Source organism: Trichosurus vulpecula, chromosome 3 (assembly GCF_011100635.1).
Source record: "Trichosurus vulpecula isolate mTriVul1 chromosome 3, mTriVul1.pri, whole genome shotgun sequence".
Taxonomy (NCBI): Eukaryota; Metazoa; Chordata; class Mammalia; order Diprotodontia; family Phalangeridae; genus Trichosurus; species Trichosurus vulpecula.
The window spans coordinates 48,885,813-48,909,801 of NC_050575.1; the positions used below are offsets into that span (position 1 = coordinate 48,885,813).

At 40.2% G+C, this 23,989-nt stretch overlaps 1 protein-coding gene and 1 pseudogene across 1 annotated transcript in view; one reads left to right on the top strand and one right to left on the bottom strand.

Moving 5' to 3' along the window:
• Positions 1-10,866, bottom strand: part of PACS2 (phosphofurin acidic cluster sorting protein 2) — a 348,311-nt gene extending 337,445 nt beyond the window's left edge. Inside the window, exon 1 of the mRNA XM_036750543.1 lies at positions 10,740-10,866. Coding sequence (XP_036606438.1) covers positions 10,740-10,858 — 119 coding nt within the window. The 5' untranslated portion in view covers positions 10,859-10,866. The remainder of the gene's footprint in view (positions 1-10,739) is intronic.
• A 5,226-nt stretch (positions 10,867-16,092) lies between these two features.
• LOC118842035 lies at positions 16,093-16,684 on the top strand (annotated as a pseudogene).
• Positions 16,685-23,989: the final 7,305 nt, after the last annotated feature.

Below are 23,989 nucleotides of genomic sequence, written 5' to 3' on the forward strand. Positions count from 1 at the left end.
CTGAATGTACAAATGCTAATAGAGGAAGTTATAAAATTCTGCATGTTAGTGCACTACAAATTTGTTATTTAACCTCAATAGGGCACTCACAGCTTATGGCGATTCTGTTGGTTATTAGTGTCTCCTTACAACAATCCCACATCTCTCTCCTCAAACCTCCACATGGAACCCCCACTCTCAGATCATTACCCTGTAAATAAACTTACTTAGAAGATTAAAGCTATACTTTGTGAGCTCCCTCATATCCCTTAATCCATTCTTCAAAACCTCACTAGATCTCCCCCAACCGCTCCTCTGTTTCAGTCAGGATGATGTGACCCTGACCTTGATGCTATTCCCCCATATCTCACAGAATCTGAGAGTTGCAAGAAACCCCAAAGATATTAGACCAAACTGAACCTAAAGAAAATCCTCTATAACATAAGTGTCAAACTCCCAGTCCCCATGGGGCCTGCAAAACTTTTAATTGTTAATGGAATCATTTAGGAAATGTTCAATAAAATAAATAAAAATACAGCAAAACACAGAGAAGTTAATTTGTGAGATCTGTTTCTATTTGAATTTGATACCACAGCTCTAATAATATACCTCACAAGAAGACATCGAACCTCTTTCTGAATACCAATTAAAGGAACCCATAACCTCCCAAGACCACCCATTCCTTTTTGATATACATATGATAGTCACCCTGTTCCCTGCATTGTTAAAACCAGTTTAGACATCTCGTTCAGGAGCCTGTGTGTTATTCTTCTTCTAGCTCTATCTACCAGCCCTTTCCTCACTTTCAGCAAACATTGTCTCTCATCCTTTAAAAAAAAAAAAACCTTCACTTAACAAAGCTATCCCCTCAGCAGAATCAATCAATACCTCAGGAAGCATTATTAAGTACCTACTATATACCAGGAACCATGCTACATGCTAGAAGATACAAAACAAATGAAATATTCTGCAGTCTCAAGGAATTTATAGTCTATAAAGGAAAAGTGTGTGTGAGTATATGTGTAGGAACCTACCTACAAAGTAAATACAAGTCAATAAATACAATATAAATAAGTTATTATTATAATTATAATTACTATTATAACTTCTTACAAAATAAATACAAGGGGAGACAAAGGGAAACAAAGGCATCACAGGTGATGGTACATGAGCTGAGCTTTGAAGGAAGCTAAGCATCTCCAAATCGGCATGTGTGAGGAACATCGATAAAGCCAGTGTAGCTGAATATTTACCTATCTGAAGTAATACATAAATATGTGTACACACACACATACACACACACATAAACATGTGAAGTAATTAGCCTGGAAAGGTAGGCCAGACAGATTTCAGAAAAATCTAGAAAGACTTACATGAACTGATGCTAAGTGAAGTGAGCAGAACCAGGAGAACATTGTACACAACAACAGCAACATTGTGTGATGATTAACTATGATAAACTTAGCTCTTCTCAATAATACAATGGGGGCGGAGCCAAGATGGCAGCTGGTAAGCACGGACTAGAGTGAGCTCCGTACCCGAGCCCTCCAAAAACCTATAAAAAATGGCTCTGAACCAATTCTAGAACGGCAGAACCCACAGAACAGCAGAGGGAAGCAGGGCTCCAGCCCAGGACAGCCTGGATGGTCTCTGGGTGAGGTCTGTTCCACACGGAGCTGGGAGCTGGGAACGGAGTGGAGCAGAGCCCAGCCTGAGCGGTGTGAACCATCCAGAACAGAAGCTGGGCGGAGGGGGCCCTAGCGCCCTGAATATGTGAGCTGCGGCAGTTACCAGACCCCTCGACCCACAAACACCAAAGACTGAGGAGAAGGTTAGTGGGAAAAGCTGCGGGAGTGGAAGGAGTTCGCAGTTCAGCTTCCAGCCCCGGGGGCAGTGGAGCTGGGGCAGCTACAGCTGTTGTTACTTCCGGCTCCAGGCCCACCTGGTGGGAGGAATTAAGTGGCGGATCAGAGCAGCAGTGCAACAGCCTGCTGAAGATCTAAGCCCAGCCTGGACTGGGGGTTCTTGGGGAAGGAGTAGTGCGGGTCTGACAGAGCTGGCACCTCCCCCCCAAACGTGGAACATAGAACTCGTTAGTCCACAAGCAGTCATACCCCACTGAAAAACTCAAGGGTCAAGTTAGTTGGTTGGGAATATGGCCAGGCAGCGAAAACATGCCCAGATTCAGTCTCAGACTTTGGATTCTTTCTTTGATGACAAAGAAGACCAAAACATACAGCCTAAAGAAGACAACAAAGTCATAGAGCCTACAACAAAAGCCTCCAAGAAAAACATGAACTGGCCCCAGGCCATAGAAGAACTCAAAAAGGATTTGGAAAAGCAAGTTAGAGAAGTAGAGGAAAAATTGGGAAGAGAAATGAGAAGGATGTGAGAAAACCATGAAAAACAAGTCAATGACTTGCTAAAGGAGACCCAAAAAAATACTGAAAAATACACTGAAGAAAACAACACCTTAAAAAACAGACTAACTCAAATGGCAAAAGAGCTCCAAAAAGCCAATGAGGAGAAGAATGCCTTGAAAGGCAAAATTAGCCAAATGGAAAAGGAGGTCCAAAAGACCACTGAAGAAAATACTACCTTAAAAATTAGATTGGAGCAAGTGGAAGCTAGTGACTTTATGAGAAATCAAGATATTATAAAACAGAACCAAAGGAATGAAAAAATGGAAGACAATGTGAAATATCTCCTTGGAAAAACCACTGACCTGGAAAATAGATCCAGGAGAGATAATTTAAAAATTGTTGTACTACCTGAAGGCCATGATCAAAAAAAGAGCCTAGATACCATCTTTCAAGAAATTATCAAGGAGAACTGCCCTGATATTCTAGAGCCACAGGGCAAAATAGAAATTGAAAGAATCCATCGATCGCCTCCTCAAATAGATCCCAAAAAGAAATCTCCTAGGAATATTGTGGCCAAATTCCAGAGCTCCCAGATCAAGGAGAAAATACTGCAAGCAGCCAGAAAGAAACAATTTGAGTATTGTGGAAACCCAATCAGAATAACCCAAGATCTGGCAGCTTCTACATTAAGAGATCGAAGGGCTTGGAATGCGATATTCCGGTGGTCAATGGAGCTAGGATTAAAACCTAGAATCACCTACCCAGCAAAACTGAGTATCATGTTCCAAGGCAAAATATGGAGTTTCAATAAAATAGAGGACTTTCAAGCTTTCTCAGTGAAAAGACCAGAACTGAATAGAAAATTTGACTTTCAAACACAAGAATCAAGAGAAGCATGAAAAGGTAATCAAGAAACAGAAATTGCAGGGGACTTACTAAAGTTGAACTGTTTTGTTTACATTCCTACATGGAAAGATGATGTGTATGATTCATGAGACCTCAGTATTAGGGTAGTCGAAGGGAATATGCATATATATATATATATATACATATATATATATATATACATATATATATATGTTTATGTATATATATAAGTGAATGTGTATGTATGTATATATCTATGTGTATATGTATGTATGTGTATGTATGTGTATATATATATGTGTTTATATATATATGTAAAAGAGAGAGAGCAGACACAGGGTGAGTTGAAGATGAAGGGAAGATATCTAAAAAAAATAAAATGAAATTAAGGGATGAGAGAGCATAAAGGTGGCAAGAGGAAGCAGTTCTATGGGAGGAGGGGAGAGGGCAGGTGAGGGGGGAATGAGTGAACCTTGCTCTCATCAGATTTGGCCTGAGGGAGAATACCATACATACTCAGTTGGGTATCTTACCCCACAGGAAAGAAGAGGGAGGAAGATAAATAAAAAAAAATAAAAGGCGGGGGGATGATGGAGGGGAGGGCAGATGGGGGTGGAGGTAATCAAAACAAACACTTTGGAAAGGGGACAGGGTCAAGGGAGAAAATTCAATAAAGCAGGATGGGTTGGGAAGGAGCAAAATGTAGTTAGCCTTTCACAACATGAGTATTGTGGAAGGGTTATACATAATAATACATGTGTGGCCTAGGTTGAATTGCTCGGCTTCTTAGGGAGGGTGGGTGGGAAGGGAAGAGGGGAGAGAATTTGGAACTCAAAGTTTTAAAATCAGATGTTCAAAAACAAAAAAACTTTTTGTATGCAACTAAAAAATAAGATACACAGGCAATGGGGCGTAGAAATTTATCTTGCCCTACAAGAAAGGAAGGGAAAAGGGGATGAGACGGGAGGGGGGTGATAGAGGGGAGGGCTGACTGGGGAACAGGGCAACCAGAATATAAGCCATCTTGGAGTCGGGGGGAGGGTAGAAATGGGGAGAAAATTTGTAATTCAAACTGTTGTGAAAATCAATGCTGAAAACCAAATATGTTAAATAAATAAATTTAAATAAAAAAAATAATACAATGATCCAAGACAATTCCAAAAGACTTATGATGGAAAATTCTAACCACATCCAACATGACTGTATATGTAGAGCCTATATCAGACTGCTTGCTCTCTCGAGGAGTGGAGAGGGAAAGAGAAAAATTTGGAACTCGAAATTTTACAAAAATGAACATCAAAAATTATCTTTAGCAGAACCAAGACCGCAGCATGAAAACAGGGACTTGTTTGAGCTCTCCCCAAATCCCTCCAAATATCAGTAAAAAACAAATTCTAGAGCTACAGGATGCACGAAATGATGTGAAACAAGTCGCCAGCCCAAAACGGCCTGGATGTTCACAGGGAAGGGTCTATCACAACTGGGAGTGGAGTGCAGTCCAGCATAGCCCGTGCCAGGACAGATCAGAGCAGGCCTCAGGGCCCTGAATCACTGAGCTATGGCAGTCTCCAGACTTTTCAACTCACAAAAGTCAAAGACAACTTAGTAGGTCAGTAGAAAACTGTTGGATGTGGGTAAGAGAAGGGCATGGTCTGGCTCCAGGCCTGGGCCAGCAGTTGTGGCTGCAAGTGGCAGCATCAGCGGCTGTGTCCAGAGCTCCAGGCCCACAGATGGTTGGGGAGAATCAAGCAGCTGATCAGAGTGGGAGTGCAGGGATCTCTTTGCTGGCACTGAGGCAAGATTCTCTTGCTTTGCCCTGCTTGGATCTGGGTTGCAAGTCCTGGTTGGCAGTCCTTGGGGGAGGAGGAGCGCTGGGGTGGCAGAGTTGGTGGTGGCTGTGGAGAAGGAATCTTCCTGGTAGTTACATGGCAGGCAAAAAAAGAGTGCTTGATTTCACAGACTGGAGCACAGGCGAGGAGAGGAGTATCATACCACCTCAGAACAGAAGTAACTCTGAAAACGGCAGCGCAAAACCCCTGAAGCTTGGGACAGAACACTCTCCACTCTGAAAGCAGTCATACCCTTACAAAGAGCTCAACAGTCAAGTAATTTGGTTGGGGAAATAAGCAGGCAGCACAAATGGACTCAAACTACAGAATCTTAGTTTAGTGACAAAGAAGATCAAAACAGACAGCCAGAACGAGTCATCTAAGTCAAAGATCCTACATCAAAAGCTTCCAAGAAAAATATGAATTGGTCTCAGGTCATGGAAGAGCTCAAAAAGGATTTGGAAAAGCAAGTAAGAGAAGTAGAGGAAAAACTGGGAAGAGAAATGAGAGTGATGCAAGAAAATTATGAAAAATGAGTCAACAGCTTGCTAGAGGAGATCCCCCAAAAATACTGAAGAAAATAACACCTTAAAAAATAGACTAACTCAAATGGCAAAAGAGCTCCAAAAAGCCAATGAAGAGAAGAATGCCTTGAAAGGCAGAATTAGCCAAATGGAAAAGGAGGTCCAAAAGCTCACTGAAGAAAATAATGCCTTAAAAATTAGAATGGAGCAAGAAGAAGCTAGTGACTTTATGAGAAATCAAGAAATTACAAAACAGAAACAAAAGAATGAAAAAATGGAAGGCAATGTGAAATATCTCATTGGAAAAACCACTGACCTGGAGAATAGATCCAGGAGAAATAATTAAAAACTTATTAGACTACCTGAAAACCATGATCAAAAAAAGAGCCTACATATCATCTTTCAAGAAATTATCAAGGAAAATTGCCCTGATTTTGTAGAACCAGAGAAGAAAAAAGAAATGGAAAGAATCCACCAACTGCCTTTTGAAAAAAAATCCCCAAAAGAAAAGTCCTAGGAATATTGTAGCCAAATTCCAGAGTTCCTAGGTGAAGAAGAAAATATTGCAGGCAGCCAGAAAGAAATAGTTTGAATATTGTGGAAACACAAACAGGATAACACAAGATCTAGCAGCTTCTACATTAAGAGACTGAAGGGCTTGGAATATGATATTCCAGAGGTCAAAGGAGCTAGGATTAAAACCAAGAATCACCTACCTAAACTGAGTACAATATTTCAGGGCGAAATATAGACTTTCAATGAAATAGGAGCCTTTCAAGCATTCCTGATGAAAAGATTGGAGCTGAATAGAAAATCTGACATTCGAATACAAGAATAAAAAGAAGCATGAAAAGGTAAACAGGAAAGAGAAATCATAAGGGACTTACTAAAGTTAAACTGTTTACATTCCTACATGGAAAGATGATATTTGTAACTCATGAGACCTTTCTCCATATTAGGGTAGTTGAATATACATACATACATACATACATAATATATATATTTTATACACATACACAGACATATAGACAGAGGGTACTGGGTGAGGTGAATATGAAGGGATGATATCTAAAAAAATAAAATTAAGGGGTGAGAGAGGAATGTATTGGGAGGAGAAAGAGAGAGAGAATGGGGTAAATTATCTCGCATAAAAGTGGCAAGAAAAAGCTGTTATAATGGAAGGGAAGAGGGTGTAGTGAAAGGGAATGAGTGAACCTTGCTCTCATCAGATCTGGCTTAAGGAGGGAATAGCATACACATTCAATTGGGTATCTTACCCTACAAGAAAGTAGGGATGAGGGGGATAAAAGGGGGAGGATGATAGAAGGGAGGGCAGATTGGTGGAGGAGGTAGTCAAAAGCACACACTTTTGAAAAGGGACAGGATCAAAAGAGAAAACTAAATAAAGAGGGACAGGACAGGATGGAGGGAAACAGAGTTATTCTTTCACAACATGACTATTATGGAAGTGTTTTGCATAACGATACATGTATAACCTATATTGAATTGCTTGCTTTCTGAAGGAGGGTGGGTGGGGAGAGAGGAAGGGAGAGAATATGAACTCAGAGTTCTAAAAACAAATGTTAAAAAAATTGTTTTTACATGCAACTGGGACATAAGATATATAGGCAATGGGGTATAGAAATCTATCTAGCCATAGAAGAAAGTAAGGGGAAAGGGGATGGGGGTGGGGTGGAGTGGGGTGATAGAAGGGAGGGCAGACTGGGGAAAGGGGCAATCAGAATACATGCCATCTTGGGTGGGGGGAGGGTAGAGATGGGGAGAAAATTTGTAACTCAAAATCTTGTGGAAATTAATGTTGAAAACTAAAAATAAATTTTAAAAAATCAAAAATAAAAATAAAACTACATGTAATTAAATACCATTAAGAAGAAAGAAAAAAGGTAGGCCAGAGCCAGGTATTAAAAGGTTTTAAATGCCAAATAGAGTAGTCTATGTTCTTCACCACTAAGTCAATCTTTAATCCCTGCTCACTTGGGTATCGTCAATGATCTGATAGCTTTCTTCATTCCTTGTGCTTCTTGACTTTTCTGTGCAATTTGACACTGCTGATCATTTTCTCTCATGTCCAGTCTCTTCTCCATGGTTCCCATGACATTACTGTCTCATCACTCTAAAAGGTTCAATTATAATCTCTACACAAATGAATGATATCCGAACTCCTGGTTCCCATCTTCAACTCTACGCTGTATATATCCCCCTAGATATCACATAGGCATATGAACTGAATTCATCATCTTCCCTTAAATCTGCCCTTGCTCCCAACTTCCCTATTTCTGTTATTGATAGCATCTTCCTAATCACTCAAGTTCAAAATTTCAATCATCTTCAACTCTACCTTTTTCCTTATCATCATAGTCAATCCCAAATCCTGACAATTCTACTTCCAACATAATTTTGTATCTGTTTCCTCCTCTCCATTCATACTACCACCACTACATGTCACTTCTCACCTGAACTATGTTTTCCTAACTGGCCTCTTATTTATCATATAGTTGTTAGAATCTTACTAAAATAGGTCTTAGCATCATTGCTTATATGGTCTAAAATTTTCAGTGGTTCTGTTTTCTACAAAATCAAATCCAAATCCTTAGCTAGGAATTTAAAGCCCTCTACAATCTGTGCCACTCCTATCTTTCTAGTGATTTACTCCCCTTTCCGCAAGCTATTTCAGCTAAATTGGACAAAATTGCTGTTTCCCAAATTCTGCATGTTCTCTCTTATTCATTCCGCCTTCCTCCCATCAGAGGTGAGCAATCCATCTTTTATGCTCTTCCTTAACTATGCACAACACCTAGCTGTGTTAAATTTTCTTAACATAATTTATCTAGATCTCTCCTTTCTCAAACTTGCACTCTATAAACATAGTCTCTCTCAATATAATGTTAAATTTCTTGAGGGCGGAGTCTATGACATTTTAAGTATGTGTATATATATCTATATCTATACATATATGTATTATGTCTGTATGTATTCACACGCATAAAATATATCCCATTCCATCTCAGCTCCTTCAAAAGACTGCCCCCCCTTGTGATCCCCACTCTTATATATCTTTGATCTCACTCAGTGCTGACTACAAACATGCTCATGTCTCATTCTTGTTACCTACAAATATCCTCAAAAAACAAAAATAAAAATGTATCATCCTGAAAAAAAACCCTCACTAGATCCATCCATCCCTGCTAACCATCATATCATATCTCTCCTGATTAAACTCCTTGAGTAGGCCATCTACAACAAGACTTCCTCTCCTCTCACTCTTCTTAAATCTACAATCTGGCTTCCAATTTCATTGTTCAATTGAAAACTGCTCTCTCGAAAATTACCAATGCCCTCATAATTGTCAGCTCCAATGGCCTTTTCTCAGTGATCATTATTTCTCTGCAGCCTTCATGAAACTGTCAATCACCCTCTTCTCATTTTTCTCTTTTCTCTTGGTTTTTAGGCACTACTTTCTCCTGGTTTTCTTCCTACATTTCTGACCACTCCTCAGTCTCCTTTGCTAGATCTTTATCCAGGCCATGACTACTAACAGGGCTCTGTTCTGGGTCCTCTTCTCTTCTCCCTCTATACTATCTCACTTGGTGATTTCATCAATTCCTATGAATTCAATTTTCATCTCTATGCTGATGATCTCAAATCTAACTTCTCTACTAACCTCCAATCTCACATCTCCAATTTTGTATTATACATCTTGAACTGGATGGATATCATATAGACATCTTAAATTCAACACGTTCAAAACTGAACTCATTATCTTTCCCCAAAAACCTTTCCCCCTTCCAAACTTCCCCTATTACTGTCAAGGGCACCTCCTAGTTCCCCAGGCTTACAACCTAAGGTGTCATGCTAATTCCTCATTATCTCTCATGACCTCATAACCAATCTGTTGCCAAAACCTGTCAATTTCATTTTTGCAACATCTCTCAAATGTGCCCCCTCATCTCCAGTGATACTGCTACCACCCTTACCTACTCACACCTGGACTACTGTAATCACCTGCTGGTCTGCCTGCTGCAGATCTCTCCCCATCCTGTCCTTCCTCCATTCAGACACCAAAATAATTTTCCTAAAGCACAGATCCAACCATAACACCAGGCTCCATTACCTCCAGGATTAAAGATAAAATCCTCTGGTGTTCAAAATTCACCATAACCTAACCTCCTTCCCTACCTTTTTTCAGTCTTCTTATTCTTTAAATATCTTATTAACATATCCCATCACATCCAGTGGCAATGGCCTCCTTACCATTCCATGAACAAAATACTCCATCTGTCTACTGTGGGAATTTTCACCATGCCTGGATGGATTTCCCTCCTCATCTTTGCCTCTTGGTTTCTCTGGCTTCAGAACTCAGATAAAATCCTCCTTCTGCAGGAAGCTTTTCCCAATCCCTCTTAGTTATAATGCTTTCCCTCTGTTGATTACTTTCTATTTTCTGTATCCAGCTTGCTGTACACAGTTGTTTGCATGTTGACTCCCCCCACAGTTGTCTGCATGTTAGACTGTAAGCTGTTTTTTGCCTTTCTTTGAATTCCCAGGCCTTAGCACAGAGCCTGATACATAGTAGGTGCTTAATAAATGCTTATTGACTGTCTATTCATATTCCTAGTGTTTGGCACAGTGTTTTGCACTTACCAGGGGCTTAATAAATATTTAAATGCATTGTGACAGTTGCTGTAGTTTTTTTTTTTAACAAAACACAGAAACAAAGCCCCACTATAATGAAGCCTATCCTTAATGTTAAAAGCTGAATTTTGAGTAGCAAAAACTAAGCTGCTACTAAGTACCATATCCTCTAGGCTCAATTGTTAAAACATACAGATAGGAGTTCACAAACGTGCTGCAGAAGCTTTACAGTGCTCCTCCCACCACTGGGGAGGAAGAAAAAAAGAATGAAATAATTTTTCATCAAATCTATACTCCCAATTTAGAGGAAAAACCCTTCTCTCCTACTCCCGCCATTACTCAGAGCTGAAAAGATTCCTTAGATTTCCTCGACACCCCCCTCCCCCAGCCCAATACAGGTTTACAAATTCGGACAGTGTTTAACGCACCACCCCACACCCCCGCCCACTACAGCTGTGAAGTACAGTGAGCCTAGCCCTGGTCCAGGTGATGGGATGGGCCTTCAATGTCCCAACCGCTCTTACCTGGGAACGCAGCTGGGACTAGATCCGTCGATCTCCCAGGTGGCGAACAGGTTCATGGGCACAGGCGTGTTCAGGGCTCCGGGCCCCGCGGGGAAGCTGAGCCTACCCTTCTCCGCCATGGTGCAAGCCGACCAGATTCTGTGGGCCAAGCCTCTCTCCCAGCTGCAGCCTATCCCCGGAGCTTGGGGGTGCGGGGACGGCCAGCTGGCGAGGCCCTACTTCTGTGCGGCCCGGGTGCGGACTTAAGAGAGAGAGCTCCCGAGGCTGTGGAGGGACTCAGGCTGGGGACTATAACCCAAAGGGGGAGTGGGGGTGGGGGCTGGGGGATAATGGGGTTTACATAGCTGTGGCGGCCCACGGGTCAGCAGAGGGACTGCGGGGGAGGGGAAAGGCACTTGGAACCACACAGCTGGTGCGAAAAGGTAGTGGCCGCTCGGCGCCCGCTCGCCAGATCAGTCACAACAGGGACGGAACAGCTAGAAGAACTAACCAGCGGTCGAGACTCCGAACCCCGCCCCACTAGCTACTCCAGAGCCGTAATCTAGACCGACCGCAAGCGCCTGCGCACTTAGCCTAGACAGAGGAAAAAAAGACAACCAACCGGAGAGTAAGCAATCCTCTCCAAGCTCCTCAGTTGCTGGGTAGCCGCCCCGGCGTCGACTCGATTGGCTGAGCCCATTTTGAGCTCACGGGTCAATGAACTACTCACGGGTCAACGAGCCAATCAAGACCCCAGTTGATCGCTCGCCGGAAATGAGGTAGAGGACTGGTTGTCTTCTTTCCTCTTTGATCCCCCATTCTCTGTAGGCTCTAATAATCCCTCCTTTTACCACTGTTTCCCTTCTTTTTCCGGCCTTGCCCTGGTTTGCTCCCGCCTGGTCCATCGGCACGACTTTCCGACACTTTGCTTGGCTTGAGGGCTGGCAATTGGCACACTTCGTGGGAAATACTGCCCCTGGCAGAGCCGTTAATTTATGATTTACTAAACTACCCGGGTTTATACTTAACTGGAGTGGGGCGGGGTGAGAGATACCTGAATAGACCTCGGAGTTCCAGAGGGTCGGGTCTCAAAAAGTCAGAGAAGGCCTGAGAAGTTTAACTCTTGCTAACAGGGTCAGGTCAGCCTCACCCCGAGGGAGCCACTGGGTTCATGAAAACAGCGGAAATGTCGCGTGTAGAGAGGGCAACACCAGACAATTAGAGGATGGTTTCCTTAAATGATAAATGGCCCAAGGATATAAACAGGCATTTTGGAAGGGGAGAACTTCGAACCGAATCGCTAATAATTAGAGCAGCAGTTCTCAATTTTTTTTTTTGGTCGCAGACCTCTGCATTCCGGTAAATGTATTGAGGACTCCAAAGAGGTTTTTTATTTTTTTTTTTATATGTGGCGTATGTGTACGAATAAGTTGATAAATTTAGTTCTAGTGCCTTCCCTCTGTTAATTATTTCCTGCTCTGCGTATAGCTTGTTTGTATATATTTATTTTGTCTCCCTCATTAGACTGTGAACTTTCTGAGCACAAGGAGTACTTGGTCTATTACCTCTTTTTATATTCCCAGAGGTTAGCATAGTGTCTGACACGTCTTGATAAGTGTTTATGGCTTGATTATTAACATTTTAAAATAATAAATCCATCACATTTTAACACATATTTTAACACAACCTTTTAACATTTTCATGAAAAATAACTTCTCCAAAACAAAGATTTAGTCAGGAGAGTGGCATTGATTTATATTTTTGCAGATTTCTTTAATGTCTCGCTCAGTGGAAGACAGTTGAATTCTCACATATGTCTGAACTTCCCACCCCATCCCAGTGATTCTGAACCCTTCCTTGCATTGTTCAGACCCCAGTCTCCATCTTCCACGAACTAGACCCTTATTCCCATTCCCTTTAAAGCAGCACTCCCTCATTCCAACCTCCCAGAACTGCGTTCTCTGGACACAGGTAACAAAGATTTCATGCTAAACTTTTTTCCTTTTTTGTTCCAACTATGTGCAGTCACAGAGTCAGCTTCTCCTGATGTCTATAGAGCTGCTTTGGCTACCATTTCTAGCACGGGATTGCACTTCCACTTATACTCCCCACTCTCTGGTTGTGGTGGGGGAGTAGGATTACTCCTTGCTCCCCAATGGCATTTTCAGACTCTTCCTCTACTACCATCACTCAGTAACCTCTCTTCCTTTGAGATTTTTTCAATCCCTATTTCTAAGCAAATCAAATCCCAGATAGCTGTTGTCCATAGACTCTCATTCCTTCCTCAATGAGGCCGGTACCTGGCTCACAGTCTTTCCTTTGCAACTCCTGCTGTCATACTAGAAGACTTCATGATACATATTTGTACTCCATCAAACACCACAATCCCCCAATTCCTCATGGACTCATTCCCCATGACCAATTTCTCTACCACACAAGTTACACATAGAGATAGTCATACCTTTGATCTTGCCATCAAGAATTCTGAAATCTTATCTGACCATAATCTGTTGGCTTTCCACCTTTCCTTCTGTGTTCCTTTACCAAACCATACTCTTCCTCTACACCATGACCTTTAAACCCTGACTTCTCAATTTTCCCCCAAGCCATAAAACCTGCACTATCCACTTTCTTCTCTTTCCCCAATCTTGACCCCATAAGTGAGCCAGTTCAGTTACATGTGGTCCTCCTGTCTTGAGCCCCTACCCTCCACATATGTATATATATATATATATATGTATATATATATATATATAAACTAGTGTATCTGACATCCATATAGAACATACTTTTCTATCTAAAACAATCTACCCTCCTTATATTGCCAATTGTACCTGTCAAATTTCAGCATTGTATGACTCCCATCATCTGCCACCTTCACTCCTACATACTTGCTATTTAAGGTAGAAAAAATAACACAACATTCTTACTAGATGTATTACAAATTTCTGTTATGCAATCTCAACTGGGCTTTCATTGCTGCCAGGCAATTCTGCTGTACCTTCATTATCAACTTACTATTCTATTCTCCACAGTAGATCATCTAAAACTTATCATATCTCCCATAGTTCCCCCTCCTCTCATTTTTTTAGCTGAGAACCTTTTTACAGGAAGAATTTAGGTCATATGCTTTGAGCTTGCATATCTCTCTTCTTCTTCCTGTCACAACCTCCTGCCACTATCTCCTGCTTCACTCCTGTCTCACATGAAGAGATGACCTTACTCCTTACCAAGGCTAACCTCTCTGCCTGCACAAGTGTTCCCATTCCATCCCATCTCCTCCAGCAGATTGTCATCTCTGTCATCCCTACTCTATCATTTATTTCCAGTCTTTGTCTACTGGCCTTTACCCTACTGCTTACATGTCTCCCCAATCCTCAAAAAGCCCTCATTTGATCCTTCCTTCCTATTATCATCCCATATTTCTACTGCCCTTTCTGGCTAACTCTTTGAAAAAGCCATTTACAATAGGTGCTTCTACTTCCTCTTTTCTTAACACCTTGCATCTAGCTTCCAACCTCATTATTCCACTGAAACTACTCTCTATAGTTACCAAAAATATCATAATTAACAAATACAATGGCCTTTTATCAATCCTCATTCTCCTCAACCTCTGCTTCCTTTAATGTTGATCACTCTTTTCTCCTAGATACTTTCTTCTCTATAGGTTTTGAAGAAACCATTTTCTCTTGGTTTTCCTCCCACTTTCTTAGTCTCCTTTGCTGGATCCCCTCTCGGAACTAAATAAATCTAACCAGAAAATAAGAAAGAAGTCAATAAGATGAGTAGAATTTCAGAAAAATTAGATATGATAGAACTCTGGAGAAAATTGAATGGTAATAGAAAAGAGTATACCTTTTCTCAGCTGTAGATGGCACTGTCACAAAAACTGACCATTAGGACATGAAAACTTCAAAAGCAAATGCAGAAAATCAAAAATACTAAATATACCATTTTCAGACCATAATACTATAAAAATTTTGTTCAATAAAGGTCCTTGTAAGCTTGATTACAAATTAATTGGAAACTAAGTAATCCTAAAAAACAACTGGGTCAAAGAACGAACAAATCATTGAAACAATAAGTTCATTAAAGATAATGACAACAAAAAAAAACCCCAACATTTTGTAGGATACAGCCAAAGCAATACTTAGGAGAAATTTTATATTTCTACATGTTCACATAGAGCTCCTTGGGGCAGAGCTAAGATGCCAAGATGGCGGACTGAAAACAGGGACTTCCTTGAACTGTCCCCCAAATACCTCCAAACACCTGTAAAAAATGACTCTAAACAAATTCTAGAGCTACAGAACTCATGAAATGACAGAGTGAAACAAGTCTCCACTCCAAGACGGCCTGGAGGGTCTATTGCACCATGCTGGGAGCAGAGTGCAACCCAGCATGGGCCGCACCAAGACAGATCAGGCAGGGGACAGCCTAGGCAGAGCAGGCCTCAGGGCCCTGAATCACTGAGCTGTGGCAATTTCCAGACTTCTCAAACCACAAATGCCAAAGACAGCTTAGCAGGTCAGTGGGAAAACTGTTGGACCTGGGTGAGGGAAGGACATGGTCTGGCCCTAGCCCTAGGGCAGTGGAGGTGGTAGGAGAAGCTGTGGCAGTTGCATCCGGAGCTGCAGGCCCACAGATGGTTGGGGGGAATCAGGTGGCTGACCAGAGCAGAAGTGCAGAGATCTCTTTGCTGGAGCTGAGGCAGGATTCTCTTGCTTTGCCCTGCTTGGATCTGGGTTGCAGTCCTCTTGGCAGTCCTTGGGAGAGGTGGAACCCTGTGGTGGCAGAGTTTGTAGTGGCTGTGGAGAGGGAGTCCTCCTGGTAGTTACATGGCAGAAAAGAGTGCTTTGAGATCACTTGCTGACCAACGTACAGGCCAGGAGGGGAGCAAACACCTCTCATTGGATCATACCACCTCAGGAGAACTGAAAATTTGCAGACACCTAGAAGTAGTTCTGAAAAAGCAGTGCAAAACACCTGAAGCTTTGGACAGAGTACTCTCCACTCTGGAAGCAGAGTAAAAAAAAAACCTCAGACTATAGAATCTTACTTTGGTGACAAAGAAGATCAAAACATATAGCTAGAAGAAGACAACAAAGGGAAAGATCCTACATCAAAAGCCACCAAGAAAAATATAATTTGGTCTCAGGCCATGGAAGAGCTCAAAAATGATTTAGAAAATCAAATAAGAGAAGTAGAGGAAAAATTGGGAAGAGAAATGGGAGTGATGCAAGAAACTCATGAAAAATGAGTCAACAGCTTGCTAAAGGGGACCCCAAAAAATACTGAAAAAGCACCTTAAAAAATAAACTAACCCACCTTTCTGCTTGGCGGCAGCCATCAAGCAGGTTAGGTGTGAGCCAGGATGGGGGCCTACAAGTACATCCAGGAGCTGTGGAGGAAGAAGCAGTCAGATGTCATGCAGTTCCTGCTGCATGTGCAGTACTGGCAGTACCACCAGCTATGCGCACTGCACCATGCACCCCAGCCCACCAGACCTGACAACGCCCGCAGGCTGGGTTACAAGGCCAAGCAAGGTTCGCCGTGGTGGCCGAAAGCGTCCAGTTCCCAAGGGTGCAACATATGGTAAACCTGTGCATCATGGGGTCAATCAGCCGAAGTTTGCCAGGAGCCTTCAGTCTGTAGCAGAAGAACATGCTGGCCGCCACTGTGGGGCCCTGAGAGTCTTGAGCTCATACGGGGAGGGCGAAGATTCAACCTACAAATTCTTTGAGGTTATCCTTATTGACCCATTATGTAAAGCTATCAGATGAAATCCTGACACTCAATGGATCACCGAGCCAGTGCACAAACGCAGAGAGATGCAGGGGCTCACCTCAGCTGGCCAAAAGAGCCGGGGTCTTGGAAAGGGTCACAATTTCCACCATACCATTGGAGGGTCTCATCGTGCTGCTTGGAGAAGGCGCAATACTCTCCAACTACATCGATACTGCTAATTGGTGCACATTAATTTGTAAACTTAAATGTTTAATAAATAACATTTATGAGGAAAAAAAGAGACTAACCCAAATGGCAAAAGAGCTCCAAAAAGCCAATGAGGAGAAAAATGCTTTAAAAAGCAGAACTGGCCAAATGGAAAAGGAGGTCCAAAAGTTCACTGAAGAAAATAATGCCTTAAAAATTAGAATGGAGCAAATGGAGCAATGACTTTATAAGAAATCAAGAAATTATAAAACAGAACCAGAAGAATGAAAAAATAGAAGACAATGTGAAAGATCTCATTGGAAAAATAACTGACCTGGAAAATAGATCCAGGAGAGACAATTTAAAAATTATTGGACTACCTGAAAGCCATGATCAAAAAAAGAGCCTAGATGTCATCTTTCAGGAAATTATCAAGGAGAACTGCCCTGATATTCTAGAACCAGAGGGTAAAATGGGGGATTTTGGCTTACATATTTTGTGTAGTCTGTATATTTGTGATTACACTTTTTAAAATAAATATTCCTGGGGGCAGCTAGATGGCATAGTGAGTAGAGCTTTGGCCCTGGAGTCAGGAGGACCTGAGTTCCAATTCAGCCTAAGACACTTGACACATTTACTAGCTGTGTGACCTTGGGCAAGTCACTTAACCCCAATTGCCCTGCCTTCCCCCCTGCAAAAAAAAATTTTTTTAAAAAAAGAAATTATCGGGGCAGAGCCAAGATGGCAGCTGGAAAGCAGTGAGCTCCCCGCCGAGTCCCTCCAAAAACCTATAAAAAATGGCTCTGAACCAATTCTAGAACAGCAGAACCCACAAAACAGCAGAGGGAAGCAGGGCTCCAGCCCAGGACAGCCTGGATGGTCTCTGGGTGAGGTCTATCCCACACAGAGCTGGGAGCTGGGAGCTGGGAGCGGAGCAGAGGAGAGCCCAGCGTGAGCTGCTCCGACCAACCAGACCAGGAGCCGGGCGGAGCGGGCCCTAGCGACCTGAATCAGTTACCAGACTTCTCAACCCATAAACACCAAAGACGTCTGAGAAGGTTAGTGGGAAAAGCTGCGGGAGTGGAAGGAGTTCGGGTTCGGCTTCCAGCCCCCGGGGCAGCGGAGGTGGGGCAGCTACAGCTGCTGTTGCTTCTGGTCCCAGGCCTACCTGGTGGGAGGAATTAAGTGGTGGATCAGAGCAGGAGTGCACAGCCTGCTGAAGATCTAAGCCCAGTCCGGGTTGGGGGTTCTTGGGGAAGGAGCAGTGCTGATGTGGCAGAGCTGGCGCATCCCCCCCAAACGTGGAACATAGAACTCTTTAGTCTACAAGCAGTCATACCGCGCTGAAAAACTCGAAGGGTCAAGATAGTTGGTTGGGAATATGGCCAGGCAGCAAAAACACACCCAGATTCAGTCTCAGACTTTGGATTCTTTCTTTGGAGACAAAGAAGACCAAAACATACAGCCTAAAGAAGTAATTCGTCTTTAATGTCTACCTTATGTTTTTCCTGGATCTTATATGTCAAATTTTCCATTGAGTTTTCACCTTTTTGTCAAAAAAAACTTGAAAGTCTTTCAGCACATTAAATGTCCATTTTGTTGTCATCGTCATCGTCATCATTGTTGTTAAGGATTATTCTCAACTTTGCTGGATCTTTTGCTCTTCAAAATATAATGTTCAAAGACCTATAGTCTTTTAATGTAGAAGCTGGTAGGTTTTGTGTAATGCTGATTGTAGCTCCATGGCAAATTGTTTTTTTTTTCCCTTGTTACTTGTAATATTTTCACCTTTACCCAAGTGTTTTGAAACTTGGCTATGATATTCTTGTAAGCTTTCATCCTGCAATCTCTTCCAGGTGGTGATTGGTGGATCTTTCCAATTTCTATTTTACCCTATTATTCTAAAATTTCAAGGCAGTTTTCCTCAATAAGTTCTTCTAATATTGTATCAGCTTTTTAAAATTATAATTTTCAGGTAGTCCAACAATTCTTAAACTGTTTCTCTTTAATCTATCCTCCAGATCAGTTTTTTTTCTAATAAGGTTTTTCATATTCTCAGATATTTTTCATACTTTTGATTTTGTTTTATTATTTCTTTGTGTCTTATGAAGTCATGAAGTTATGAAGCCCAATTCAAGGAGTTATTTTCTTCCTTAAGTTTTGGATCTCTTTTTCCAATTGGTTGACTTTTCATAATTTTATTATCTTGGATTTCTCTTATTTTTTCCCCTAATTTTTCCTTAGTCTCTCTTATTTGATTTTTGAAGTCCTTTTTAAGTTTTCCCAAGAACTCTTTTGGGGATTATGACCATTTTGATATTTCCCTTTGGAGTAGGAATTGCTTTTTTCAAATTTCACTATCTTTCTCGGAATATGAACCTAGAAGAAGCTGTCTATGGTTGCATTCTTTCTCCTTTGCTTACTCATTTTTATCTATTTTTATTATATTTTACTTTATTTTTAGTGGCTTATTGTAATCAGGCTCTAGTCTCAAGGTGTGGGGAATGGTGCCCGAGACCTCAGGTCCTTCTTTCTGTTATTTTCTGAACTTTGTCCAGGGGCCCAACCTCAGGCACTTCTCTCCATTCCTAAGCCATGGTTAAGGCCCCCAGTCACACTTTCCTGCAGACACTCTTGTTCCCTACAGTTTCTCCCATGGCTGCAAACTTCAGCACTGAGTTCAAAATTTTCTTCCTCCCTCCCTCCTTTCCCTCCTCCCTGAGAGAGTAAGCAATTTGACATAGGTTTTATATGTGCAATCATGTAAAACATATTTCCATCTTAGTCATGTTGTTTAAGAAGGAACAGAACAAAAGGAAAAAGTTACAAAAAATAAAGGAAGTGAAAAACAGTATGCTTTGATCTGCATTCACACTCCATCAGTTCTTTTTCTGGATGTGGATAGGATTTTCTGTCACGAGTGTCTTATAATTGCCTTGGATCATTGTATCATTGAAAAGAGCTAAATCAATCATAGTTGATCATCACACAATATTGCTGTTGCTGTGTACCATGGTCTCCTGGTTCTGCTTTGCAGCAGTTCATGTAAGGCTTTCCAGGTTTTTCTGAAATCTGCCTGTTCATCATTTCTTACAGGAAATTAATGGTTTTATATTGAATCCTCTCTTTATGTTGTGCTATGTACATAGAGATTAATACTAAGGTACCTGAATTATTGTAATAAGTTGAAAGTGGGAAAGATACTGCTGTTTTGCTGTGGATTTGTAGTTATTCCATGGCCCAAATAGGAGTTAAATTAGTTTTTGAACTTTTTACATTTTACATTTATAAGAGTCAGTTCCTGAAGTACATCATTCTTTCAGAATGATATGAGTATAATTAGACAAAGGTAGAGAAGCTTGAAAAACAAAGATATGAATCTATTAAGTTGTTATGTTAAAGTCAGGAACTTTTTTGTTTATGTTTCAGGGAACAGGATTTCAGTACAGTTAGTTATGTTAGTGGAGAGTAGTAACATATGAGCTATCTTGTGTTACAGGAAATGTGATTTTACTTATTTTTGTTATTTAGTCTAGGATTAGAACCTGTGTGTAGAGCATGCTCTGAAATGCATGCAAATTAGTTGAGTCACCCTAACAATGTTCCCATTGTTTAAGGGATTCTGAGAGCAATAGTCTAAGTTTATGTCCATCTGAACATGGTTAATAACTTAACATGTTTTACTATAGATAATGTTTCATATAAATTGTTCTCGCTATAAAATTTGGGATTATTATATTTATACATCCCATTCCAAGTCTTTTGTTGTTTCTCATTAAAGCATCTTAAAGCAAAATAATTTGTGTAATGTTGAACCTAGGGATAAAAAAGCATCTATTTACCATGAATACTAGTTATACCAAGATAAGTTGTGATTTTTAATGATGAATTTCTTACTGTTACCAATGTGAGATTATAGTCAAAACTTGTTATCTAGGAAATGTGGCCCTTGAGAACTGAATCCACCAAAGCTGTGATTATTAGAACTTGCTATTTGAGACCTTATGGGACTGTAACTGATATTGTTCTAAGTTTGACTCCAGGTATGATCATCAAGAAATGCTCATAAGCCAATGATCCATGATGTCAGCAACCCTATAGGGTTGACATGCATGAATCGTCAGTGGAGTTCTCATGGGAAAGGTTTGGAGAATGACTCTTGGCATGGGCTAAGGTAGATTCTCCTGACAACTACTGCAGTATTACATTTCTTTTTGAGTGGAAAATATTCCACCTGCTTGACTTTAAGCCTGGCTCCATGCAATTAGCTATCCGTATAACTTTTGCCTGGAATTTATATGAAGTTAGGGAAGCATTATTTCTTTACTATGTAACTATATCCTTCCTCTTCTTTAATTAACATAAATTAATTAATTAAATTAATACAATCCTGTTAGGTGCTCAGTATAAACACAACTAAATAGACCTTTTAGGTTAATGCTGAACTCCATTTGAGTTATCTGAATTTCGTTTGAGTTATCATAGTAAGATGCAGGTATAAAATTTGAGCTATTTGGTCTGGAATTTTAGTTCTTCCTATGTTCTAATCAACTAAGTAAATTAAGTATTTAGCCTTATCATGTGTTTGCTGCTAGTTATATATTCAGGTATAAGATAAGGTCCTTAATTTCACACAATGGGTATGGGATAATTAGGCAAGTGATGCAAAGACTTGTGAAACCAGTATATAATTCTGTTATTTAGTGATGTTAAAATCATAGTTATCTCAAGAGAAAAATGGGTCATGGTCTGCCTTATACATGACTTAAAGAGAGATACTCTTTTCCTAAGATCTATTTGTTTGGACATGGCTAGAAGTTGAAAATTTTTTTATTATTGATAACTTAGTTGATATGCATTGTTTTAGAATTGTTTATTGATAGATTTATATTATATATATCATCCTGAAGCTTTTGTTACAATTGAAGTTAATCTGTCAACTTTTAAATGAATTCATTTTACATTACGGTCCATCTTCTTACAAAAAGTGTTTTGCTATTAATTCCTTAGCAGAATCTCATTCATCTAATGGGGAAATGAATAATGCCAAGTACAAAAACTAGGTTCTAATTTTCCATTTGTATCTGAGTTTCTTAGATAATTAGTAAATTCAGTACTGCAATAACAAACTTCTACTGTTTGTCTACTCTGATAATAGAAATTTGTTATAAGAGTTAGAAAGGAGAATATGGTTGTAACAGCATCAAAACTAGTCCTCAAGGCCTATACCACTTTACGTAGCCTAGCATATGGAAACAAGTGGACAGATTTCGTATATGGCAAAATGAATTAAGAAGAGTCCAACCTTAGCCTTCCCAGAGTAACCTTCCTACCTTATTCCCAGGGACAGTTATTCACTAGCCTTAGATCTCAGATGTCTCTCATATTGAGCTGCTGATTGCTGTCATTTTTCTTAAAGTACTCATTTAAGGCTGTCCCAAGGACACAACAAGCCTAAAAATGAAACTCAATAAGAATATTCAGGGTCCCAGAAAGGTTTTCGCCTCAAACAATAATACAATGGATACAATTGTTATCAATATCATCAAATTACTGTAATAAATACTACAAATAAAATTTATCAGGCTTTCTAAAAATCACACAAAAGATCTTTAATGTGTACTTAAATGTGAACACAAAAGATTTTTTTGCTTAAATATTCCTTTCTAAAAATATACCTCTTTTTTTAAAAGAGCTTAAAATTTACCCTGATATAAAAAGACAGTCATTAATAAATTTCTTGGAAACCTCTAAACTTACAGATATCCCTCTTATTCAGCCTTAAAGCAAAAATAAATCCTTAAAATTGGAATTTTTCAAATTATACATAAAATCCCAAAAGAATCACAAACAAAATCAATTTCTAATTACCAGAAATTCCTAATTACCACCCCCTCTAGTCAAAAAGTGCTTGCAGTGGGGAAGAAATTCAATTTTTCTGAGTGAAGCAATGCCAAAAAAAAAGAACCCAACCTACTAAATTAACTTCATCACAATAATAAAATTTACCAAGCCCTTAAAAATTAACTCAATATCCTTTTGCTTTTTCCTTTTGTCTTCCTCCTAGAGCATAAACTCATCCTGGTATAAAATATATAAATAAAGAAATAAAGAAAATAATTACATTCTAGAATCTCAGATAGATGGAATGTGATAGTTTCACACCAAACCCATAGAAAAACAACACTGGCCAATTGCTGTAAACCTCCAGATTAACATATATGTATGTGTGTATGTATATGTATATGTATATGTGCATGTACTTATATAAAGGTATTTTGCATTCACCCCTTAAAGAGAACTTCTGAGGGTCTTCCCCTCCCAGGTTGATTCTTTTGTGAAAACAAACTAGACTATCTTTTGCCTCCATTCTTACCTAGCCCTTAAGTACTGAATGAATATTGCCTCAGACAAACTGAGACCTGGGAAACACCTGAGCTTTAAAAGGCCAAGGTCTCCCATTGCATCTGGTGCCATCACCAGTCATTTTGATCTATGTCTTGCCAAAGGACTCAGATGACTTTGGAGGAGAAAGTTGTTGCATAAGAAATGATGAGCAGGCAGACTTCAGAAAAACCTGGAAAGACTTGAATGAATTGAAGTTGAGTGAAGTGAGCAGAACCAGGAGTATATTGTACACAGTAACAGCAACATTGTGCTATGATTAACTTTGATAGACTTAGCTCTTCTCAGCAATGCAAGAATGTAAGACAACTCCAAAAGACTCATGATGGAAAATGCTATCCACATCCAGAAAAATAACAATGGATTCTGAATGTAGATTGAAGCATACTATTTGCTCTTTATTTGTTTCTTCTTTCTTCTGGTTCCTCTCATTGGTTCTAATTCTTCTTGACTACATGACTAATGTGAAAAGATGTTTAATATGAGTGTAGTAGAGCCTATATCAGATTGTACATTGTCTTGGGGAGGGGGAAAGGGAAGAAGAGGGAGGAAATCTCAAAACTCAAAATTTTTTGGAAGTGAATGTTGAAAACAAAAAATAAATTAAAGAAAATCAGAATTGGGCAAGGAGAAGCCAGAGAAGTTATAAGAGATCAAGAAATATTAAAATAAAATATGAAGAATGAAAACCAGAAGAGAATGTGAAACATCTCATAAGAAAAATAACTTATCTGGAGAACAGATCAAGAAGAGAAAATATAAGAATAATCAGACTGATGAGGTACAGTCTCTGGGAGCGCCCTTGAACACTCCTTGAATCTTCCCACTTTATGAGGCATTTGCCTGAGACCATTAGCCTTTCATTATAGCTAGGTCTAAATCTCTTACACTAGCCTAACCCTCCATTGTCTAGCTACTTCCCACTCTATTTT